Source organism: Pristiophorus japonicus, chromosome 18 (genome assembly GCF_044704955.1).
Source record: "Pristiophorus japonicus isolate sPriJap1 chromosome 18, sPriJap1.hap1, whole genome shotgun sequence".
NCBI lineage: Eukaryota > Metazoa > Chordata > Chondrichthyes > Pristiophoridae > Pristiophorus > Pristiophorus japonicus.
The window spans coordinates 38,221,144-38,246,652 of NC_091994.1; the positions used below are offsets into that span (position 1 = coordinate 38,221,144).

Below are 25,509 nucleotides of genomic sequence, written 5' to 3' on the forward strand. Positions count from 1 at the left end.
GCTGCCTTGATGTCAAGGGCAGTCACTCTCACCTCATATCTGGAATTCAGTTCTTTTGTTCATGTTTGGACCAAGGCTGTAATGAGGTCTGGAGCCTAGTGATCCTGACAGAACCCAAACTGAGCATCAGTGAGCAGATTATTGGTGATTAAGTGCTACTTGATAGCACCGTTGATGACACCTTCCATCGTTTTGTTGTTGATTGAGAGTAGACTGATGGGGCGGTAATTGGACGGATTGGATTTGTCCTGTTTTTTGTGGACAGGACATACCTGGGCAGTTTTCCACATTGTCGGATAGATGCCACTGTTGTAGCTGTACTGGAACAGCTTGGCTAGAGGCGCAGCTAGTTCTGGAGCACAAGTCTTGAGCACAACAGCCAGGATGTTGTTGGGGCCCATAATCTTTGGTGTGTCCTGTGCACTCGGCCGTTTCTTGATATCATGAAATCATTGAATCGAATTGGCTGAAGACTGGCTTTTGTGATAGTGGGGACCTCACGATGAGGCCGATTATGGATCATCCACTTCTGGCTGAAGATAGTTGAAAACGCTTCAGCTTTGTCTTTTGCACTCATGAGCTGGGCTCCACCATCATTGAGGATGGGGATATTCATGGAGCCTCCTCCTCCCAGGACTAGATGCATGCTGCTTCTGCTGTTTAGCATGCATGTTGTCCTGTGTTGCAGCTTACCCAGGTTGGCATCTCATTTTTAGGTACACTTGGTGCTGCTCCTGGCATGCTCTTCTGCACTCTTCATTGAACCAGGGTTGGTCCCCTGGCTTGATGGTAATGTTAGAATGAGGGATATGCTGGGCCATGAGGTTACAGATTGTGGTGTAATACAATGCTGCTGCTGATGGTCTCCAGTGCATCATGGATGCCCATTTTTGACTGCTAGATCTATTGTGAAATCTATCCCATTTAGCATGGTGGGAGTGTCCTCCATGTGAAGATGGAACTTAGTCTCTACAATGACTGTACGGTAGTCACTGCCACCAATGCCATGGACAAATGAATCTGCGACAGGTAGATTGGTGAGGACGAGGTTAAGTAGGTTTTTCCCCTTGTGTTGGTTCTTTTACCACTTGCTGCAGGCCCAGTCTGGCAGCTATGTCCTTCAGGACTCTTCCAGCTCGCTCAGTAGTGGTGCTACCGAGCCACACTTGGTGATGGACATTGAAATCCCCCACCCAGAGTACATTTTGTGCCCTTGCTGCTCTCTACTTCCATGTGGTGTTCAACATGGCAGTAGGTGATAATCAGCAGGAGGTTTTTTTGTCCCTGCTTGACCTGAAGCCAAGAGACTTCATGGGGCCCCTAGTCAATGTTGATGACTCCCAGGGCCACTCCCTCGCGACTGTATACCACTGTGCCACTACCTCTGCCAGTGGGACAGAACATACCCAGGGATGGTGATGGAGGAGTCTGAGACATTGGCTGAAAGGTATGATTCTGTGAGTATGACTGTCAGGCTGTTGCTTGGCTAGTCTGTGGGACAGCTCTCCCAATTTTGGCACGTCTCCAGATGTTCATGAGACTTTGAAGGTCGACTGTAAGTAATATCAGTAAGTAGCCTTTTAGCCTTGTTGCCAAATTAAGTTTATCTAGGGGTTAAGTCATGGCAGGACAGCTTGGAATCGTGTTATGCTCCTCCTGCACTATTTGGGAAGTCAGGGATGCTTCCAGTGTCCCTGACGACTACATGTGCGGGAAGTGTATCCGGCTGCAGCTCCTGACGGATAGCATTGCGGCGCTGGAGCTGCGGATGGATTCACTGTTGGAGCCTGCACGATACGGAGAATGACATGAAAAGCACATTTAGTGAGTTGGTCTTACCGCAGGAAAAGGGTACACAACCAGATAGGGGATGAGAGACCAACAGGAAGAGCAGTGCAAGTAAGGTAGTGCAGAGGTCCCCTGCGGTCATCCCCCTGCAAAACAGATGCACCGCTTTGGGTACTGTTGAGGGGGAGGGGAGGGCAGCATTAGCCAAGTTCATGGCACCGTGGCTGGCTCTGCTGCACAGGAGGGCAGGAAAAAGAGTGGGAGAGCTATAGTGATAGGAGATTCAATTGTAAGGGGAATAGAAAGACGTTTCTGAGGCCGCAACCGAGACTCCAGAATGGTATGTTGCCTCCCTTGTGCAAGGGTCAAGGATGTCTCGGAATGGGTGCAGGGCATTCTGAAAAGGGAGAATGAACAGCCAGTTGTTGTGGTACATATAGGTACCAACGATATAGGTTTTAAAAAAAAAAAAGGGATGAGGTCCTACAAGATGAATTTAGGGAGCTAGGAGCTAAATTTAAAAAGTAGGACCTCAAAAGTAGTAATCTCTTTAGCGTAGTGATTGCTACCAGTGCCACGTGCTATTCAGAGTAGGAATCGCAAGATAGCTCAGATGACTACGTGGCTTGAAGAGTGCTGCAGCAGGGAGGGATTCAAATTCCTGGGACATTGGAACCGGTTCTGGGGGAGGTGGGACCAGTACAAACTGGATGGTCTGCACCTGGGCAGGATCGGAACCAATGTCCTAGGGGGAGTGTTTGCTCGTGCTGTTGGGGAGGAGTTTAAACTAATACGGCAGGGGGATGGGAACCTATGCAGGGAGACAGAGGGAAGTAGAATGGGGGCAGAAGCAAAAGATAGAAAGAAGAAAAGTAAAAGTGGAGGGCAGAGAAAGCTAAAGCAAAAAGGGCCACATTTCAGTAAAATTCTAAAGGGGCGCAAAGTGTGTTGCAAAGACAAGCCTGAAGGCTCTGTGCCTCAATGCGAGGAGTATTCGGAATGAGGTGGACGAATTAACTGCGTAGATAGCAGTTAATAGGTATGATGTAATTGGCATCACGGAGACATGGCTCCAGGGTGACCAAGGCTGGGAACTCAAAATCCAAGGGTATTCAACATTCAGGAAGGATAGACAGAAAGGAAAAGGAGGCGGGTTGGCATTGCTGGTTGAAGAGGAAATTAATGCAATAGTAAGAAAGGACATTAGCTTGGATGATGTGGAATCTGTATGGGTGGAGCTGTGGAATACCAAGGGGCAGAAAACGCTAGTGGGAGTTGTGTTCTGACCACCAAACAGTAGTAGTAGTAGTAAGGTTGGGGACAGCATCAAACAAGAAATAAGGGATGCATGCAATAAAGGTACAGCAATTATCACGGGTGACTTTAATCTACATATTGATTGGGCTAACCAAACTGGTAGCAATGCGGTGGAGGAGGATTTCCTGGAGTGTATTAGGGATGGTTTTCTAGACCAATATGTCGAGGAACCAACCAGGGAGCTGGCCATCCTAGACTGGGTGATGTTTAATGAGAAAGGACTAATTAGCAATGTGCGAGACTCCTTGGGGAAGAGTGACCATAACATGGTGGAATTCTTTATTAGGATGGAGAGTGACACAGTTAATTCAGAAACTAGGGTCCTGAACTTAAGGAAAGGTAACTTCGATGGTTTGAGGCGTGAATTGGCTAGAGTAGACTGGCAAATAATACTTAAAGGGTTGACGGTGGATAGGCAATGGCAAACATTTAAAGATCACATGGATGAACTTCAACAATTGTACATCCCTGGCTGGAGGAAAAATAAAACTGGGAAGGTGGCTCAACTGTGGCTAACCAGGGAAATTAAGGATAGTGTTAAATCCAAGGAAGAGGCATATAAATGGGCCAGAAAAAGCAGAAAACCTGAGGACTGGGAGAAATTTAGAATTCAGCAGAGGAGGACAAGGGGTTAAATTAAGAGGGGGAAAATAGAGTACGAGAAGAAGCTTGCCGGGAACATAAAAACTGACTGCAAAAGCTTCTATAGATTTGTGAAGAGAAAAAGATTAATGAAGACAAACATAGGTCCCTTGCAGTCGGATTCAGGCGAATTTATAATGGGGAACAAAGAAATGGCAGACCAATTAAACAAATACTTTGGTTCTGTCTTCACGAAGGAAGACACAAATAACCTTCCGGAAGTACTAGGGGACCGAGGGTCTGGTGAGAAGGAGGAACTGAAGGATATCCTTATTAGGCGGGAAATTGTGTTGGGGAAATTGATGGGATTGAAGGCCGATAAATCTTGGGGCCTGATAGTCTACATCCCAGAGTACTTAAGGAAGTTGCCCTAGAAATAGTGGATGTATTGGTGATCATTTTCCAACAGTCTATTGACTCGGGATCAGTTCCTATGGACTGGAGGGTAGCTAATGTAACACCACTTTTTAAAAAGGGAGGGAGAGAGAAAGCAGGTAATTATAGACCGGTTAGTCTGGATGAAATAGCAGCGTATTTGGAAAGCAGTGACAGGATCGGTCCAAGTCAGCATGGATTTCTGAAGGGGAAATCATGCTTGACAAATCTTCTGGAATTTTTTGAGGATGTAACTAGTAGAGTGGACAAGGGAGAACCAGTGGATATGGTGTATTTGGACTTTCAAAAGGCCTTTGACAAGATCCCACACAATCAAAGTACATGGTATTGGGGGTAATATACTGACGTGGATGGAGAACTGGTTGGCAGACAGGAAGCAGAGAGTCGGGATAAACGGATCCTTTCAGAATGGCAGGCACTGACCAGTGGAGTGCCGCAGGGCTCAGTGCTGGGACCCCAGCTCTTTACAATATACATCAATGATTTGGATGAAGGAATTGAGTGTAATATCTCCAAGTTTGCAGATGACACTAAACTGGATGGCCGTGTGAGCTGTGAGGGGGATGCTAAGAAGCTGCAGGGTGACTTAGGCAGATTAGGTGAGTGGGCAAATGCATGGCAGATGCAATATAATGTGGATAAATGTGAGGTTATCCACTTCGGGGGCAAAAATGCGAAGACAGAATATTATCTGAATGATGGCAGATTAGGAAAAGGGGAGGTGCAACGAGACCTGGGTGTCTTGGTTCATCAGTCACTGAAAGTTGGCATATAGGTACAGCAGGCGGTGAAGAAGGCAAATGGTATGTTGGTCTTCATAGCGAGAGGATTTGAGTATAGGAGCAGGGAGATCTTACTGCAGTTGTACAGGGCCTTGGTGAGGCCTCACCTGGAATATTGTGTTCAATTTTGGTCGTCTAATCTGAGGAAGGACGTTCTTGCTATTGAGGGAGTGCAGCGAAGGTTCACCAGACTGATTCCCGGGATGGCCGGACTGACCTATGAGGAGAGACTGGATCAACTGGGCCTTTATACGTTGGAGTTTAGAAGGATGAGAGAGGATCTCATAGAAACTGTTATGTATTGATGTGTGTATCATCTTGGTACCTTAAATGTAATGTAAGCACAATGCTACACCACAGAGGGCACTGTGGTGGGAAACCTGGAAGTACCTGCAAACAGGCACTATAAAAGGCTGACCACCACACCTGAGAGGCACTCTGGAGCTGAACAATAAAGGACCAAGGTCACAGCAGTTAGATTTACACCAGACCTTGTGGAGTCAGTGATTTGTGTGCTACACACACCACAGAAACATACAAGATTCTGACGGGACGGGACAGGTTAGATGTGGGTAGATTGTTCCCGATGTTGGGGAAGTTCAGAACCAGGGGACACAGTCTTAGGATAAGGGGCAGGCCATTTGGGACTGAGATGAGGAGAAACTTCTTCACTCAGAGAGTTATTAACCTGTGGAATTCCCTGCCGCAGAGAGTTGTTGATGCCAGTTGATTGGCTATATTCAAGAGGGAGTTAGATATGGCCCTTGCGGCTAAAGGGATCAAGGGGTATGGAGAGAAAGCAGGAAAGGGGTACTGAGGTGAATGATCAGCCATGATCTTATTGAATGGTGGTGCAGGCTCGAACGGCTAAGTGGCCTACTCCTGCTCCTATTTTCTATGTTTCTATGACTGGGCTGGGTGTGCTGTTGTCGTGTCTGTAGCTGGTGCCAGGTAGTCCATCCGGTTTTATTCTTATTGGCCCAGAAATTGCAGTCAGAGGCTTCCCACGGGTGGATGCCTCCAACCTGATATTTTTCTACGGATCTACCTGGTGGAGCAGGAGGTTTGGAAACTTCTAGTCCAGGCCCCCTCTGTGAAGGCCTTCGTAGACACACACGTATCCCAGGATCGTAAGGGTTTTGTACACAATGGAATCACGTGGGCTGGCCCAATCTATCAGAGTAGGGGGATCTCCATTCATACCGTCCAAAAACAGAAAAAGACATTAAAAATAACTTAACCCATCACATATTTCAAATGAGTAAAAATGGAATGTAATTATTTTAAACAAAAATGTAATTTTTTGAAAAATAAATTTACATATTTTAAAGGGTCTAAAAATAAACTTACCTTATTTAACAATTTTAAATGTTTAAATTATTTTTTTAAATGTCTTTTTCTGTACTTTAAAAGTCTTACGCTGATGAAAGCAGGCCTTGTGCCTGCATTTTTCAACCATAAGAAGTTGAAGGACATTCACTGGGCAAAAAGCCCAACTCTGCCCGGGGAGGCCCTTTAGTTTTGCATGCGTGCAATCGGTCAACAGAATTTAAGTGCCGGGTTTATGCTTCGTTTGCCGAAACCCGGAACTTGCAGGGACCCCACGGGCATGTGCGCATCTTGTACATGCCCTTAGAGCACAATTTTAGGCCCATTGTTTTTTGTAGTGGTTTGTTACGACTGAGTGGCTTGCTAGACAATATCCGACAGCAGATGTTTGTGAACCAGATGGGTTTTTACCACAATCCAATAGTTTCATGGTCTCCATTACAGATACTCGCTCTTTATTCCAGGTTTATTTAATTAACTGAAATTAAATTCCCCAGCTGCCATGTTGGGATTTGAACTCTCGTCTGGATCATTAGTCCAGGCTTCTGGATTATTAGTCCAGCAACATAGCCACTATGCTACCGTTGCGGCATCTCTAAACTTGAGTAAGTGGAGTATGTCCCTTCGGGGAGAAAGTATGCATTCCATATTGGACAAACAAAGTGTACTTCTGGATTTCTCAGTAATGGTTCTTAGACTTTGAAAGATGCTATGTTTCTGCAAGTCAGACACCTGTGCAATCAAAATCAATGTGTTGCAGCATATTCAAATGAACACTAACTATAATAGAACCATTAGTTGCTGCAGGGTTTGGAGTGTCTGATGGTAGGAATAATGAAATAAAATGCTGCTCACAATACCTGCTGGATTATGTAATAAACTATTCCATCCACTCCTACAGAGAAAACAACAGTGGACTCGAAGTGTCATAAATGGGAAAGAATATTAACATCAAGACCTAGATTTGTTAATTTATTTTAATAAGGGATAACAACGGAGTTACCCCAGTGGTGATTTTAATGTTTCCTGATTCAAACCTCAACACCATCAGCAGAGGTTTGACATGAGTGATGAGACTTCCCTTAATAGGGCATCAATCTCACCAGCTGCTAAATGGGAACTGGTGCCAACGAGAGTTTTTATATGACTGACTCCTCTTGTGGCTCAGGAAAAAGAGATGAGTACTCTTGGTCGATGCCCTTTGCTTGCGAGTCGACCGCTAGCAGTTTGGACTTGTCTTGTGACTGCATAATCACAAGGGAGGACCAGCAGGGGTCTGTGGGGATGCGTGATCTTCCCCTGTTGGAGGTCCCAACTCTTTGTAACAAAGATCTCTAAACCCCCTCACCTTGATCACAAAAAAACCTCCAAAAAGACATGAAGTGTAGGGACGGTTTCATGTGACTGCAGGTTGACTTTAGATCTGAATCTCCATCTCATAGCCTTAACACAATATGTTTGATTATTCAGTATTCCACTTGTGGAACTCAGATAGTATTTTGGTGTCTTTATGGAACCCAGATGATCACTAGCTTCCCCTGGTAATGGCACAGCCTATAATGGAAGTAAGACAGATCCTAGAAGGTTTCCTTTCCGAGTATTAAATAAGCTAATCTCAGCCAGGGCAGCAGCAGTGCCACAATTGGTATGCACACCCTTGAGCTAGATGCAGCTTTTAAAAAAAAACATTTCTTTTTAAATCACCTGTATTTGATGTCAGTCCAGTGACCCCTGCTTGAAGGTGTGCATGTCCTGTGAGGAGATGATTGGGCTCTGCTTTAATGCCCCCCAGGGTACTCCCCACTAGGTTCACACATGAGGAATAGTCACTTGGACAAAATACACTGGGAGTGCTGTTACTTCTGGAACCGACCCCAACACAAGACAACACTTTTGGCAGGGGGATTATGATTCCATACCTGTTGAGGTTTAGGTGAAGTTGGCTGATCTCCAACCAGATGAAGGAATGTGTCCTTAGACTTATCCTAAAAGCTCTGGAATCGGTCCCGTCGCTTTTCTTCAATTGCAGCATTAGAATATTTAGAAACTGGGAAATGCCAATCTTCCCAACCAGCCTTTTTAGATCGATCTTAACCCTTCTACCCACCTTACCATACTACTCAATCCCTTCTCGCCTCAGGCATATATTAGTGGATTTCTGAACCCATTTATGCTATCTGCTTCCATGTCCTACACCAGTAACATCCCACAGCTCCATTACCCCTTGGGCAGTCACAGCACAACGATTTTGGGGCACTTATACCTGTTACCCCTCCCTCTCTTCTCCCCCCCCCCTCCCCTCCCCAACCCGCTCTCTTCTCTTTCTCCCCCCCCCCCCCCAACCCCTTCTTCTCTTTCCCCCCCCCCAACCCCCTCTCTTCTCTCTCTCCCCCCCCAACCCCCTCTCTTCTTTCTCCCCCCCCCCAACCCCCTCTCTTCTTTCTCTTCCCCCCCCCCAACCCGCTCTCGTCTCTTCTTCCCCCCCCCCCCAACCCGCTCTCTTCTCTTCTCCCCCCCACCCAAACCCGCTCTCTTCTCTTTTCCCCCCCCCCCAACCCGCTCTCTTCTCTTCCCCCCCCCCCCCCCCCCCAACCCGGTCTCTTCTCTTTCCTCCCCCCCCCCCCCCCCCGCAACCCGCTCTCTTCTCTCCACCCCCCCCCAACCCGCTCTCTTCTCTTCACCCCCCCCAACTCCCTTTCTTCTCTTCCCCCCCCCAAACTCCCTCTCTTCTTTCTCCCCCCCCCCAACCCCCTCTCTTCTTTCTCTCTTCCCCCCCCAACTCCCTCTCTTCTTTCTCTCTTCCCCCCCCAACTCCCTCTCTTCTTTCTCTCCCCCCCCCCCCCAACCCCCTCTCTTCTCCTCCCCCCCCCCAACCCCCTCTCTTCTCCTCCCCCCCCCCAACCCCCTCTCTTCTCCTCCCCCCCCAACCCCCTCTCTTCTCTTCCCTCCCCCCCCCCCCCCCAACCCTCTCTCTTCTCTTGCTCCCCACCCCACCACCACCACCAACCCGCTCTGCTCCACCCCCCCACCAAGCCCCTCTCTCTCTCCCGCTCTCCTTTTCTCCAGGGCCTTGATTCACCGAGCTGAACAAAGTGTGGGCGATGCTGGACTGTGGGGTGCTGCGCATACACGACCGGACCGAGGTGCCAGCACGCACGCGCAAAAAGGGGATGGGTTTGACCACATGCATGTGCAGAAGAACACACAAATGTTCGTGCAGATTATCACTTCAGTGAGAAAATGTATTCTTGATAACTTGAACAGATGAAGGTGTAAAGGATTGATGGTCTGGACAGCTCAGTAGGCAGTCTGGAGAGATTTAAGCATGGAGTGGTAGAAATTGTAGACATGTTGTTGGATTGTGAAACATTCAAAGATCTTGGCAAGAAGGGGCAGGTGGGAGTTAGGACAGTTGTTAGAATGATTAGAGGCATTGAGATTAGTCTCGCAACAGGTACAATATTTACTGCATAAGAAGGAAAAGAAAATAGTGGACATTCATAGAAACATAGAAAATAGGTGCAGGAGTAGGCCATTCGGCCCTTCTAGCCTGCACCGCCATTCAATGAGTTCATGGCTGAACATGCAACTTCAGTACCCCATTCCTGCTTTCTCACCATACCCCTTGATCCCCCTAGTAGTAAGGACTTCATCTAACTCCTTTTTGAATATATTTAGTGAATTGGCCTCAACAACTTTCTGTGGTAGAGAATTCCACAGGTTCACCATTCTCTGGGTGAAGAAATTCCTCCTCATCTCGGTCCTAAATGGCTTCCCCCTTATCCTTAGACTGTGTCCCCTGGTTCTGGACTTCCCCAACATTGGGAACATTCTTCCTGCATCTAACCTGTCTAACCCCGTCAGAATTTTAAATGTTTCTATGAGGTCCCCTCTCATTCTTCTGAACTCCAGTGAATACAAGCCCAGTTGATCCAGTCTTTCTTGATAGGTCAGTCCCGCCATCCCGGGAATCAGTCTGGTGAACCTTCGCTGCACTCCCTCAATTGCAAGAATGTCCTTCCTCAGGTTAGGAGACCAAAACTGTACACATTACTCCAGGTGTGGCCTCACCAAGGCCCTGTACAATTGTAGCAACACCTCCCTGCCCCTGTACTCAAATCCCCTCGCTATGAAGGCCAACATGCCATTTGCTTTCTTAATCGCCTGCTGTACCTGCATGCCAACCTTCAATGACTGATGTACCATGACACCCAGGTCTCTTTGCACCTCCCCTTTTCCTAATCTGTCACCATTCAGATAATAGTCTGTCTCTCTGTTTTTACCACCACAAGTGGATAACCTCACATTTATCCACATTATACTTCATCTGCCATGCATTTGCCCACTCACCTAACCTATCCAAGTCGCTCTGCAACCTCATAGCATCCTCCTCGCAGCTCACACTGCCACCCAACTTAGTGTCATCCGCAAATTTGGAGATACATTTAATCCCCTCGTCTAAATCATTAATGTACAATGTAAACTGGGGCCCCAGCACAGAACCTTGTGGTACCCCACTAGTCACTGCCTGCCATTCTGAAAAGTACCCATTTACTCCTACTCTTTGCTTCCTGTCTGACAACCAGTTCTCAATCCATGTCAGCACACTACCCCCAATCCCATGTGCTTTAACTTTGCACATTAATCTCTTGTGTGGGACCTTGTCGAAAGCCTTCTGAAAGTCCAAATATACCACATCAACTGGTTCTCCCTTGTCCACTCTACTGGAAACATCCTCAAAAAATTCCAGAAGATTTGTCAAGCATGATTTCCCTTTCACAAATCCATGCTGACTTGGACCTATCATATTACCTCTTTCCAAATGCACTGCTATGACATCCTTAATAATTGATTCCATCATTTTATCCACTACTGATGTCAGGCTGACCGGTCTATAATTCCCTGTTTTTTCTCTTCCCCCCCTTTTTTAAAAAGTGGGATTACATTGGCTACCCTCCACTCCATAGGAACTGATCCAGAGTCAATGGAATGTTGGAAAATGACTGTCAATGGATCTACTATTTCCAAGGCCACCTCCTTAAGTACTCTGGGATGCAGTCCATCAGGCCCTGGGGATTTATCGGCCTTCAATCCCATCAATTTCCCCAACACAATTTCCCGACTAATAAGGATTTCCCTCAGTTCCTCCTCCTCCTTACTAGACCCTCCGACCCCTTCACTGCACATTTGGGAAGGGGAATTAATTGTAAGGGGAACTTTTAAAATTCTTAACTGTACATGACTGGCTCCCAACTCCCAATCTAAGGTTGCGTTAAATTACACACGGACTAAACGTAGCACAGCCTTCTGGATATGCAGGTCTGGTGTGGTCAGCTGCAACACCACTTGCCATGATTCACGAAGGCCCGAATCTGGGAAGATCCATTAAAAGCAGGTTTTAGTCAACATAAAAGCAATTTAAAAGTGAGAGAATGGTGTGTGAAAATTACTTTCCTATAACAGGATCTTAGAACAAACACATATGTAAAAGCTCCTTAACTGAAAGCATGGAAAGAGATCTATTCCCAGATCTCTATCCACGGCACTGTTGAAGACCTCACCTGGGGGCGTATGGGAGCAACACAGCCTAATCACGCATTGGTTGCTGAGCCTCACCAGATCATCTGACCAAGCTTCAGATATTGCCGTATAAGGAATGACCCTGGATTTGTCCTCTGTTGTGCACTGATGATTTTGCTTTCCCATATTGGCTCCCAGCACCAAAAAACTGTTCACCTTCTTTAACATTAAACCTGATCATTTTTTGCTATTTAAGCAAAAAGGATGATTTATTCTGCAGAACTATCTTTACAGATGCTTCACTAGTTTGGAAATTAAATACAAATACATTCAGGAGGAAGTGCTGATGAAAAGACTTGAGAAGAAATTGTTCTCTTGAATATTGTGACAGCTGTTCCTCAGTTGGTTGCACTCTGGTCTCTGAGTCAGAAGGTTGTCTGTTCAAGTGCCACTGCAGAGACTTGAATACAAACAGCTAGACTAACATTCCAGTGCAGTACTGTTGGAGGTGCTGTCTCTCGGATGAGATCTTAAACTGAGGCTCCGTCTGATCTCTCGGTGCACGTAAAAGATCACATGGCACTACAGTTGAACCTCTCAAAACCAGCACTCTTTTATCCGGCAGCCTCCCTTGTCCTTTATCCGGCAACCTCCCTTGTCCGGCATCATTCCCGGCACCGGCAGAACGCGGCCAGGTTGTTGACAGCAACGTTGTCAGCATTATCCTTCATTGACGTTTAATACAGCAGCTGCTTTCTGTTCTTTACAACTTTCCTCCTCTCTGGTCCTCCACCCCCCACCCCCGCTGCCTCCACAAACAGTCACTGGGTCCGAAATGCTGTGCAGTCGTTGTCAGCAGTGAGTGAATTGGGACTAAATGCTGCGCAGTAGCCTTCTGCTCAACGCATGCACAAGTCCAGCTTCGGGGTCGGGACGCCATCTTGTGAGGCAGCATTCAGTAAAGTAGCGCGGAGCCAGAGCGTGGCGGAGGCAGTCAGGGGCACGAGTGCTGTCATCAGGACCGGGTAAGTCGAGGGTCGGCGTGAACTTCCGTCATCCAGCACAGGCCACGTCCCAAGGGTGCCGGACAAAACATTAGAACATAAGAAATAGGAGCAGGAGTAGGCCATATGGCCCCTCGAGCCAGCTCCGCCATTTAATACGATCATGGCTAATCCGATCATGGACTTGGATCCACTTCCCTGACCGCCCTCCATAACCCCTTATTCCCTTATTTAAGAAACTGTCTATTTCCGTCTTAAATGTATTCAATGTATTTAGCTTCCACAGCTCTCTGAGGCAACGAATTCCACAGATCCACAACCCTCAGGGAAGAAATTTCTCCTCATCTCAGTTTTAAATGGGCGGCCCCTTATTCTAAGATTATACCCCCTAGTTCGAGTCTACCCCATTAGTGGAAACATCCTCTCTGCATCCACCTGGTCAAGCCCCCTCATAATCTTATACGTTTCGATAAGAACACCTCTCATTCTTCTGAACTCCAATGAGTAGAGGCCCAACCTACTCAACCTTTCCTCATAAGTCAACCCCTTCATCTCCGGAATCAACCTAGTGAACCTTCTCTGAACTGCCTTCAAAGCAAGTATATCCTTTTGTAAATATGGAAACCAAAACTGCACGCAGTATTCCAGGTGTGGCCTCACCAATACCCTGTACAACTGTAGCAAGACTTCCCTGCTTTTATACTCCATCCCCTTTGCAATAAAGGCCAAGATTACATTGGCCTTCCTGATCACTTGCTGTACCTGCATACTAACCTTTGGTGTTTCATGCACAAGTACCCCCAGGTCCCGCTGTACTGCAGCACTTTGCAATCTTTCTTCATTTAAATAATAACTTGCTCTTTGATTTTTTTCTGCCAAAGTGCATGACCCCTCACTTTCCAACATTATACTCCATCTGCCAAATTTTTGCCCACTCACTTAGCCTGTCTATATCCTTTTGCAGATTTTTTGTGTCCTCCTCACACATTGCTTTTCCTCCCATCTTTGTATCGCCAGCAAACTTGGCTACATTACACTTGGTCCCAAGTCGTTAATATATATTGTAAATAGTTGGGGTCCTAGCACTGATCCCTGTGGCACCCCACTGGTTACTGATTGCCAACCAGAGAATGAACTATTTATCCCACTCTGTTTTCTGTTTGTTAGCCAATCCTCTATCCATGCTAATATATTACCCCCAACCCCATGAACCTTTATCTTGTGCAGTAAACTTTTATGTGGCACCTTGTCACATTCCTTCTGGAAGTCCAAATACACCACATCCACTGGTTCCCCTTTATGCACCCTGTTCATTACATCCTCAAAGAATTCCAGCAAATTTGTCAAACATGACTTCCCCTTCATAAATCCATGCTGACAATGTCTGACCGAATTTTGCTTTTCCAAATGTCCTGCTACTGCTTCATTAATAATGGACTCCAACATTTCCCCAACCACAGATATTAGGCTAACTGGTCTATAGTTTCCTGCTTTTTGTCTGCCTCCTTTTTTAAATAGAGCCGTTACATTTGCAGTTTTCCAATCTGCTGGGACCTCCCCAGAATCCAGGGAAATTTGGTAAATTACAACCAATGCATCCACAATCCCTGCCGCTACTTCCTTTAAGACCCTAGGTTGCAACCCATCAGGTCCAGGGGATTTATCTGCCTTTAGTCCTATTATTTTACTGAGTACCACCTCCTTAGTGATTGTGGTTGTGTTAAGTTCCTCCCCCCCCCCCATAGCCCCTTGACTATCCACTGTTGGAATATTGTTAGTGTCCTCTAATAAGGATAAGAGAGGTTCAACCTGTATTTCGAAGAAGAGCGGGGAGTTATCCCTGGTGTCCTGGACAATATTTAACCCTCAATCAACATGACAAAAACAGATTATCTGGTCATTGTCACATTGCTGTTTGTGATAGCATGCTGTGTGCAAATTGGCTGCGCGTTTCCTACATTACAACAGTGACTACACTTCAAAAATACTTAATTGACTGTAAAGCACTTTGGGATAAGCTGAGGCTGTGAAAGGCACTATATAAATGCAAGTCTTTTTCATGTCTAACTAGGGAGTTAAAAGAAATTCAATCCAGTGTTTTAATTATTCCTTGTTTTCCTACCAGTTTTATTTCTCTCCTCCCCTGAATGGTGCTGAGTTACGGATTGCACAGGTTCCGGTACCTCACCCACATGTCCATGCATGTAAGGGCCTAAACAATGTTAACAGGCTGTTCAACCATGAGGCTGATCACAGTTGAGCCAGATTCTGGCTTAACCTCACTTTCACACACGCACTTTTGTAGTAAGCGTCATAGGATAGTCGGCTTTGCGGCTAATTCCCCTTCGCTGAAACACTCGCTCGCTCTTCATCCAAATAGAGCTGTAGAATCTTTTACAGCCACCCGAGAGGGCAAATGGGGCCTCGGTTTAATGTTCCATCTGAAAGATGGCGCCTTTGACAGTGCAGCATTCCTCAATTCTTCAGTGGAGTGTCAGCCTAGATTTTGTGCTCAAGTATCTGGAGTGGGTCTTGAACCCACAACCTTCTGACTCCAAGATAAGAGTGCTACCACTATGCCACCTAATGCACACCAGTACATACTGGTACTGGATTCAAGATTAAATATCCAATGCAGCCTAGATATGTGTGTAATACAATAATCCAGTGCAGCTAGCAGCAATATAAACAGGAGTGCTACTGTATTGAACACTATCCATAATGCAGAACTAGTCACTTCAAAATTGAGATGCAAGTTATCTTGTGTTGGAACCTGGAAGGAAAGATGTAACTTAGTTAATAGTTTTACAATGATGCTAGTTTTAGGTATCTGGACATCCACTGAGAGAGATTAATTATTTGTGCAAACCCATTCATTATCCTAGATTACATTTTTCTTTATAGAAAAAGCTGATTGTTCCTAGTGTGTATACTCTTCTTTGCAGGGGACATCGTTTAAGACCATCTTAATTCTTTCCTTCTTTCATCTCCACCTGTTTACCATTTTTCAATCCACTTGATCCAGTTTCCACACTACCCTTGACCTCTTTTTGGCCTCGATTCCTCCTTTGGTCTTGTTTCTGCCTATCTTTACCAAGTATTAAAGAAACAGCTTTGTGTAATGCAGGAAACAGCTCCTTCCTGGAACAACTAGGCCAGACTGGCAAATACTTGAGGAAGCCTAGAAAGGAGTCCCATTCGAATGAGACGCAGACTGTTCTCTCTCAGAACGCCATAGTTCCTAGACCTGAAAATAATTTTTTAAAAATTGAGCAGAGTTTTGTGAAGGCTAATAGCTACAGACAGTACCTGGGATATTTTGGGGTCAGGTAGAGCAGAATTAGGACTGCTTTCTTGCTTTACTTTTTGTTAACATTAACACTTTGCATATGATTTTCTTTTTGTTTTCCTCATTTACATTATTTTAATTCTTTCTTTTTCACCATCACTTTCTCCTTTCCTGTTTGTGTCATGTTTTTCTCACACCATCCAGTTTACGGATGGAAGGTACTGGGTTTATTCTCCACAACACAGTCATTCCCGAGCCTCTTCAGTGTCTGATGAGAGTGTAAGTAGATTATTTTTATTTTAAAATCCTCCTCGAGTTGGTCTTCCATCACCTTGGTGTTTTATGCTCAGTAAGTTGTGTGTTCTAAATTTTAGTTTTACCACGTTTACCTTACCATCTTTATAAAAATGTTAACCTCGTCTTGAGGCCACCATAGTTGGTAATGGAAACCTAGAGCAGTGTGGAAATGTGGGGGTGCATTTCCATTGCAGCAAAGCAGTTTCTGCTTCACCAAGACTAAAGTTTGTGTGTCAATAGAGTTAGATTAGCAAAATTCTGCCACTTGGACTCGTAGGGTGAAGAGAGAAGCAAGTTTTTCCCAGGAGTTCGTATTGGTACAATACCATATAGGGTTTTTCACATGCACGATTCTTCTTGTCTTCCTGCATTTATTTTGGTTATATAAATAGAATCACGAGCAGATACAAAAGTGCAACATTGTTGAAATGTGAAATGAGATTTGAATTCAGTACTTAACCAGCTTGAAAAATGTAATTGGATTTCTCAATCCAGTATTTCAGCTACAAGCATTTTTCTGGCAAGATACTTAAGATCATAGTCATCATTGCATTATATTATTTACGACATTGTCGTCCTTATCAATTCCGATTTGATTTAGATAATCGAAGTTGACTTCTTTGACAGCCACCAGCAAAAATTTCAGAGTCCGGAACTAACTCTCTTCCTGAACCGGTTTAATGGACAGAGTTTTGTTTTAACACAAATGGATTTATTTTGGTAAAAGGGCTCATTAATTGTATTCTTAAAAGATATTATAAGTGATGGACAATATATCTAATATATAGGTGAAAAAGTTAGCTATACCCTGTACTCTTAGAGATTACAAGTGAAGAACAATATATCCAATATGAAAAGTTCATTTTTTTTTCACTTTGAGCATGTTATCATTAAGCAGAGAACACCAGTCCCAGAGGTATTGGAAAAAATGCTTTAAGAATAGCCTCAGTTTCTCTCTTTCCTCTAGACTGTGGTGCTATTATCATCCATTTAAAACTTCAACAATATAAAGTAATAATTGGTGATACATTCAGTAGAGTGCCTTGTCAACATTTAGATTTGGTTTGAAACCTGATCAGATTGATGAAATAAAAGTCTCTGTCTCCTGGCTACAAACGTCCTCTGTTAAGATGAGTTAGGGCAGTCTCAACATAATTGCTAGTCTCCGTGAGCCAACAGTGCACTCTCTGATTTGGCACTAAATTGGTTCTCTCACCGGATGCTGTTATTGGGGAAAAAAAGGAAAATGTCACACTTGCAGTAGAGGGTTCTTTGCTGATTTTGGGATTGAAGCATCTTGTTGGGGCAGTGTAGAGGAAGCTTTATTTTGTATCTAACCTGTGCTGTACCTGACTTGGGAGCACTGGATTAGACCGTATCGTGGAAGCTTTACTCTCTTTCTCCCATGTTCTACCGACCTTAGGAACGCTTGGTGCTAATGCTGGTTACCCTAAATTTGCTAAACTAAGCAAAAAGTCTTGACTAGTTACATCTCAGTGGAGTTGAAGTAGATTGTGATTAAAGCCTGACACAATGCTCATTCATTTATATTCATGAAGTTACTGGTGTTACACGCACAGCTCTGACTTGATTAGGTTTCTGTTTCGTTAGGATTTCTCCAAATATTTCACATTCAACAGTAGCAGAGTGAATTCTATCGAAATATAGGGTTATAATATCTGAGAAGCCATGTTGCCAATCAGTTGCACAGTTTCTCTTATAGATATCATTAATATTTGCTCTGCTGAATAAAGGGGAACCCATCCCTGGACATAAAGGGAAAGATCAAGTCTATCGCACAACAATTTATTTACATTTTTTTCTCCAGTTTTCCCTCCTTTGCCCCAGAAGATGATACCTTGCTGGGGTATCCTGCCACAGAAGTAAACCTTCCCCAAGTGCCCATTCGTATGTGAATGTTGACACTTGAGTATCAGCAGGCTGTTTGAGCATTGGTTCAGCAGGCTATTTGACCTCAATGGCTGATTCTGTTCTTCTGTTGCGTGTGTGTGCGTCTGAACACACGTAGACACACACGGCACTTTCACCCGCTCACTGACTCCACTTCCACTCAGACACTCTCTCACCTCACTCACCCTTACTCAATCCGTTCCTCCCAGCAGGAGTTACTAGTTAGTGATGAGAATAAGATTTATTCTCTTTCCCCCTCCATCCCAAGTCCAAGGCACGCCTAGACCAGTTGTAGCTCCCCTGCCAGCATGACTGAGATCAGCTAACTGAACACAGTCTTGGGATTGAGTCTGGAATCTTCCTGGTCTGTTTGCCTCGGCTACGAACAAGAAACTTGGTGAACTATTGCCCCTTTCTGTGCAAGAATAGATACAATCGTGATGTATCTTGCTATATGAGAAAGAGGTACTGTATTGCAGTCAAACACTAATAATGTAAAATATTTAGCAATCTTTCCTGAGTTGCGACAATATCTATTAGCAATTCCTATGTGTAAGTAATTTTCTTTCGAAGGAAAAATTTCTGGGCAGTGCTGTTGATTTCCATTGATTGAGCTAATATTAGTAGACTAGACTAGAATTGAACGAGTGGTAACTCTCCATCATCTTGATTAGGAAAGATAGAAATAATAATTTCAACTTGAACATAAGCTGGACTTGATGTTAATGGTTTTGTACCATTTTATTTTAATGTACCAAAATAAGGCTGAATATACCCATTTTTTTCTCAAGATAAATTTACACTTGCTAGAATTCAACATTTTATGGGGATAATAACGTGCCAGTCACTGCACCATAAAAAGGTTTTCACTGCTATCAGGCTGTATTCATACTCTATCTAGATATACATGTAACATATGACCTGTTTCTCACCTGTTACTGTCTTTCTTCTTTCTTGTTTTTGTTGCTTTCCATTATTTCTGTTCTTCCCATGTTTCCTGTTGATTCCGGTTATTCAGAGTGCAGAAGAGAGGGCCTGGATTTACTCTCCTCTTCACTATGGCTCTCGCGTCCGTTCAGTTTCAGACGGCGAGAGTGAAACTGTAAGTGTAATGTCCCGTTCCTTTAAAAGCTTACTTTTAGAGTAGGTACCTAAGTAGGTGTGGTGGTATGTAGGATTAGTACTGAGTCGAATATATACGGCAAATGGTATTCAATTTATTCATTAACTTATTCTCCTTTTGCCTTTCTCTTTATATAAGCTAATATTTATTAAGTAAACAACACTGTGTGATACATTGCTGAACTTTGAAATAATCCTTTTACCCTTTGGTCATTGTCTAAGTGCCTATTTACAACTAGATAAAGTGTACTGATGTCACATTTGGTATACAATGAACATTCAACTCAGCACTAACGCAGGGTGCATGGCTTTGGGTATGGTGACATTGAGAGATATTTTAATATTTTACTATGCCATTGTATAGTAAAATATACAAAGGCTTTGTGATCTCAACTTTTTAAAAATCATTTTTGAATCAAAAGGGCTTCCTATTTAAGAGTCTGATGAAAAAGATGTATTAAACTTCTGAAAGTTATTGCAGCTTCAGAATTTTCCATTCAGAAAGATGCTGTTGGTATTTTATTTATAACACCACCACATCATATTCCGTTGAAAGGTCAAACCAGTGGTTGCAGTAGTTTTAAACTGGGACTGTAGTTACTGTAGTTGCTGACCAAGATTTTAGTGAAAAGAAATCTGTTCGCTGAAGCTTCTGCATCTACAGTACTTGCACTGTCCCCATTCTGTACATATCTACAGTGTCCTCTATTCCTGTCCAATCTATATTTTCTAATCAGCGACAAAGTGAATAGAATATTGCAGAAAAAATGTAAAATAAGAATTTTTAGGAACTGAAAGATCATTAGGTCCCCCCAAAACTTCTTCTTTCCTACCGTATACTTTAATCCCTTCTCTCTTTCTCTCCATAAATGCATCTGATTGCCTCCTCCATCCATTTATACTGTCCACATCAACTCAATTTACCTATGGGTGAAAATGTTCCTTCTTACTCCTAGCCATCTAGAACTGGTATTTAAACCCTTCACAATAGTGAACCATTTGCTTAGATCAATTTTGTCATCATTTTGAAAGCTCCAATTAGAACACCTTGAAGTCTCCCCTTGTTTTCCTCAGAAAACAAACTCAACATATTTAATCTAATGCAACTGTTTTCAAGGCTCATAAATTCCCAGTCTTGGAATGCAGGGCACCATTTTCCAGCCAGAGCACACAGGTAAATCACTTGTGCTGTTCCAATTCTGACTGGTGGGAGCTACATGTATGTTCAGGATGGACCTTTTTTTTTTCCTCCTGTTATGACCACTTGAAGGTGAACTCCCGTTCGTTTGTGGTGGAAAATTTGAGATCATGCAGCTTTGAATTGTCTAGTGCATGTGTTGGAGTAATGAGTAAAGGAAATGTTTGGTAGCCTGATCTGAAATATTCGATTTAGATTATAAAGATTTTTGTTACAAACTTATTTTTAATACTTGTGCTCGCAAGTTCCCAGCCTTCACCGCAACGCTTGATCTCATTGGACAACATGAAGCCGTAGAGTTAACAAAAGCCTGAAAAATTGACTTGCAGTACATTCACAATTGTGCTCTTTCTGTACTAACTTTAACAAACCTGTATATTCAGCATCTGCCAAATTTATAAACTAATCTGGCAGTTTAAGAGCTATTTTAAGGCTGGTTACTTGTGAAATTCTATAGTTTCCAGTTTAATATGTACATCGCTGTGGGTTTGCCACCAATATATCAATTTTTCCTTCCTGTAAACTTCTATGGTGACTAATTTTTGTCCCTTACGTTTGAAAAATATGATGCAAAATAAATCTGAACTGGCCTCTAATTTATTGGACATATTGATGATATCTACATGTTTGCAGAGAAATTGATATTGGTGATGCCGTACACTGCCTATTGTCCGGCTGTTTTTGCAGTATCTAACTGATGGATATATTGGTGTAATTACCATGCTCTGTTAGTCTTTATTATCCACACAAGCCAAGCAGGTCTTAAATACAGTGGAATTGGACAACCAAGTTACCTTGGTCAAGTGATCACCTTTCTAAAGCGACTGATTGTCACTGGGATTTAGGAGGGTGCACTGAGTGTTCCAGTAGCTTAGACATCTGTGGGGTGTAATCTAGCCCAAATTGATGTGATGAAAGTCCCTTTGTCTCAGACTGTATAGGAGTTATGTGAAATGAGTTTGGGTAGTTTCAACTCTAGTGAGCATGGCCCCATTTTTATTACTAACCAATAAACTCATTCAGAAATAGTGTGAGAAATGGAAAGATGATGCACTGGTGCAGGAGGGGACACTCTTTCATTTGAGGGCTGCGGTGCATTATTGGGAGAGAGTAGAGGGAGTTTACTCTCCACCTAAGTTATGACCTGGGTGTGCTTGACCTGGGCAGTGTAGAAGAAGCTTTCATTTGCATCTAGTCTGTCCTACATCTCCTTGGGTGTGTTTTATGTTGCAGTGGGTGACTGAAATCGAAAGTGTTCCATTTCCCAGCACTGGCCTCCCTCACGTTGAACATAAAATGTACTATAAATAGGATTTTTGTTGTTTAACTACTTTGAAAGAGCTGTGGCTACAAATCATACCAACTGGTTTGCAATACGAGTAAATAGAAACACCGTTTTACATTATTAATAGCAGTCCTAAATAATCCATTGCACTTAAAACTAGCACTGCCAGTGGGTTCATGTTTTGATGGTGGAGCAATGCAATGAGTCCAGTCCTGATTTCTTGTGGAGATTCAGAGAGTAAACTGCACCTCATAATGTTAGTGCCCCAAACTAGCACAATGGCCAATGTGACATGAAGCCATCTGCTCTTGAACAAATGGCTGCAATGATTTCACCTGCTTTATGCAGTTACACTAAAAATGATGTACAAGTTCCCTCAGTGGCTTAGTAGATAATTGTATCAGGATGTTCCTAAATTCGATCCTTTGCCAGTGTTGAGTTAGCTGATGCCAATTTAGGCAATGGTAGAGGCGCTAAAATTGACCACTGCCCTTTAGCTGAGGCGGGGAATAATCAGCCAAGTTTTCCTCTCCATTACTGTTCAGTGATTGCTGTTGATAAGCATGTGCGTGTATCTAGGAATAGGACAGGATCAGTCTCGCTTACATTGGCCATCTATAATTTTGTAGCCTGCTGGCACTCAATGACTAGAATGGCATGACAAACGGCCACTAAGGTGAGAAACTGGAGGCCTGCAGGTATCTATCGAACCAAGAGCCAGCACCCTCGTGAACACAAAAGAATGCATGCTCATATTTAGCTTACAAATTGATCAGTTTTGTAACTCTGTATTTTGTTTTTAATCAGTAAATCTTATGCAGATCATTTTTGAAGAATGAAGAGGGAAGTTCTTCCAGAGGAACAACTTATTTTGGTCAGAAGCTGCCTCACTCCGTTGGATCAGAGTGATACGACATCATCGCTCATTGCGGCTGGGCCCTGTGTGTTACAACGTGCAGTATGTGAAACTCGGGCAAAGAAAACCGCTGGATCAGAGTTCATGGGGGAATTGGATCTATGATACTTCTGGGGGGTGGGGGGGCAGGGGAACTTGTTTGTTAGTGTTAACAATGTTTCTGCCCAACTCTGCTCACACAGCAACCATATCATGTGGTTCTATGTGGTCGTTGCTTGTCAGTGACAAATCACTGCTGTATAGTCTATGTACAGCCGAAGCCTGTTCGATTAGATTCTGTCCTAACAAATCAATTGCAGAGTGCCATGATCAACCTCATAGTGAATGTGTATTTTTTTTGTTAAGATCCAAAATCCGTGCAGCTTTTGGCAATGTGATTCTAATTGTGTAAATCATGTGTGAGCAATCAAGCACTTTTGTGCTGGGGTTATTTTCCCTCTAGTGTTAATCTACCATATGTTTGTGAATCTAAGAATCTAAGCTGAATTATACAGAAACACTGGTAGCTATAAACTTGGAAGCACAATGCTAAACTGAACATGCTTCAGATGGCAGAGGTACATTTTCCTCAATGACGCTGAATATACAGTTCTCAGCCATTTTACTGTTATTTATTTTTCATGGGGCGAGCTGAGCAGTATTGTGGGGATTTGAACCATCAATCAGAAACCCCATGTGTATATAAAAACATCCTTCCAAAGCTGCATGTCTTTTTATGACTATTAAGCAATTTTTTTTGTGTGTGCTCATCAAGATGAGGGATGTTCGTGCTATGGGATGGAACACATTCCCAAATCAGACACCCAGGATCAGAATCAGGCACTCCAAGTCAGCTACAGAACAGGTTAGATGCAAAGTAAAGCTTGCTCTACATTGCCTGATCAAGCACTTGAATCAGGTACAGCATAGATTAGATGCAGAGTAAAGTTTCCTCTATACTGTCCCAACAATGTACCTCAGCCCCAAACTCTGAAGAGCACCTCCTTTGCTTCTGTGACATATACATGTTTCTGAAGTGCATGTGTTGAGTGTGTTTTCCTAACAAACTATACTCTTCTAGACATGTTTCCAGCTGCAATACAAAATTGCAGGTTATGTATGAATAGTTTAATGTTTGGAATTTTGAAATGTCTAGAAATTTACAACAAGTTGTAACAACCCAATTATTTAATCCGTGTATTGTATGATAAATTCCAAAATATATATGATGAATTCTCTTATAACTATAAACTTTGCACTGAAGTGGCTAGAAAATGAGCTGCCGGATCAGTCAAGCTGTTCTTAGTTTTGCAAACCGTTCCTTTTCTATTGATGCAATTTTACAGGAGTTGGTTGTGTCAAGGGTATTACATTCCTAATTCAGATTACAAAATAGATAGATGTGAGCGAGGCTAGTTGGCCCCTCCCAGCTCATTCATTCATAAAAGAACCTACAGTTCCCCCTGCCCTCCGTCTCACCCCCTAGTTGTTAATTTCAGGATGACCAAACTACGGTCCCACTAACCCTGGCAATTTGGCCCTTCATGCGCATGCAACTCAGTCCTAATTGTGCGTATATCTTTTGCTCACTGGTTTGTTCTGTTTGAATTTCGGTTTGGAATGGCCTGTTCTTAGTACTGCTGCCTTATTGGTGGACAAATTCTAAATAAGAATCCCAAGATTTGTTGGTATCAGCAACTTGGGATATATGCAAATAATGGGTTCATGAGTTTAAACTTTATATATGGCCCCGAGCTTTATGGTACACAAAGGCAAAATGTTTTGGCTCCATGTCTTAAATGGTTCGAGTACTTTTACATCCCCTATCTAGTGGTTTCCTGGCATCTGAGGCTAGTAACTGAAAGTATGTAAGCGCAGGAGAGGGACCATTGCAGTACACCATTTGTAGTAATAACACGTTCGATTTCCTGCTTTCTGAGCAAATTAATTTGAGTTTTAGCCAGCCTGGAATTGTAAAGATCCTTGGAGTTAATCTTGCTGAAATGCTGGTCTTTCACAAGACTGAGAGACTAGGTCTGTACCTAGCTAACTTTCAAATTTGAAATACACCTTGATAGAATTTTTAATTTGAAGGTTAGGCTGCAGTACAGTTACATTAACACATGATTCCAGTCTACTAATCCATGCACAGCAATCCTTGCAGTCCAGTGTTGCAGATTCCAGGGAAAGGAGGAAGAATGTTTGGCAGGCAGATGTGTGGAAAGATACTAAATAGGTTGTAACCAAGGCCCCCGGCGTGCAGCTTTTATGGAAAAAAAATAACTGAATTGTGAAGCATGATTCCCAAAATACACTCAAACAAATTTTGGAATGCCTTGTGATCAAGATGTAATTTGATATAGTTACTGTAAACTAGTTATAACATGCCATTCTTGTTTTTTGTCAATCGTGGCCCAGTGGTCCACTCTTGTCTCTAAGTACAGTGGTGTTTTCCTTCTGTCCGAGCCAACATACATCACCAAAAACAGACCAACAGTTAATTTGTCTCATTGCTGTTTGTGGGACCTTGTTGTGTGCATTGGCTATTCATTTGCATCAGTGACTACACTTCAAAAGCAATTCATTTGGTTGTGAAATGCTTTGGGACCCTAAGGATATGAATTATAGAATGTAACCACACAGGAATAGGCCATTCAATCCATTGTGCCTGTACCATCTCTTTGAAAGAGCTATCCAATTAGTCCCACTCTCGCGCTGTTTCCCTATAGCCCTG

The 25,509-nt window shown here is 43.4% G+C and overlaps 1 protein-coding gene across 4 annotated transcripts in view; it reads left to right on the top strand.

Annotated features, from left to right (window-relative positions):
* Positions 1-22,883, top strand: part of LOC139229207 (phosphatidylinositol 4-phosphate 5-kinase type-1 gamma-like) — a 123,657-nt gene extending 100,774 nt beyond the window's left edge. For 2 of the 4 annotated variants that reach the window (XM_070860863.1, XM_070860864.1), the window contains exons 17-19: positions 16,272-16,346; positions 19,294-19,377; positions 22,688-22,883. In XM_070860863.1, coding sequence (XP_070716964.1) covers positions 16,272-16,346; positions 19,294-19,377; positions 22,688-22,690 — 162 coding nt within the window. In that variant the 3' untranslated portion in view covers positions 22,691-22,883. The remainder of the gene's footprint in view (positions 1-16,271; positions 16,347-19,293; positions 19,378-22,687) is intronic. The other 2 variants (XM_070860865.1, XM_070860866.1) reach the window with 2 other exon arrangements.
* Positions 22,884-25,509: the final 2,626 nt, after the last annotated feature.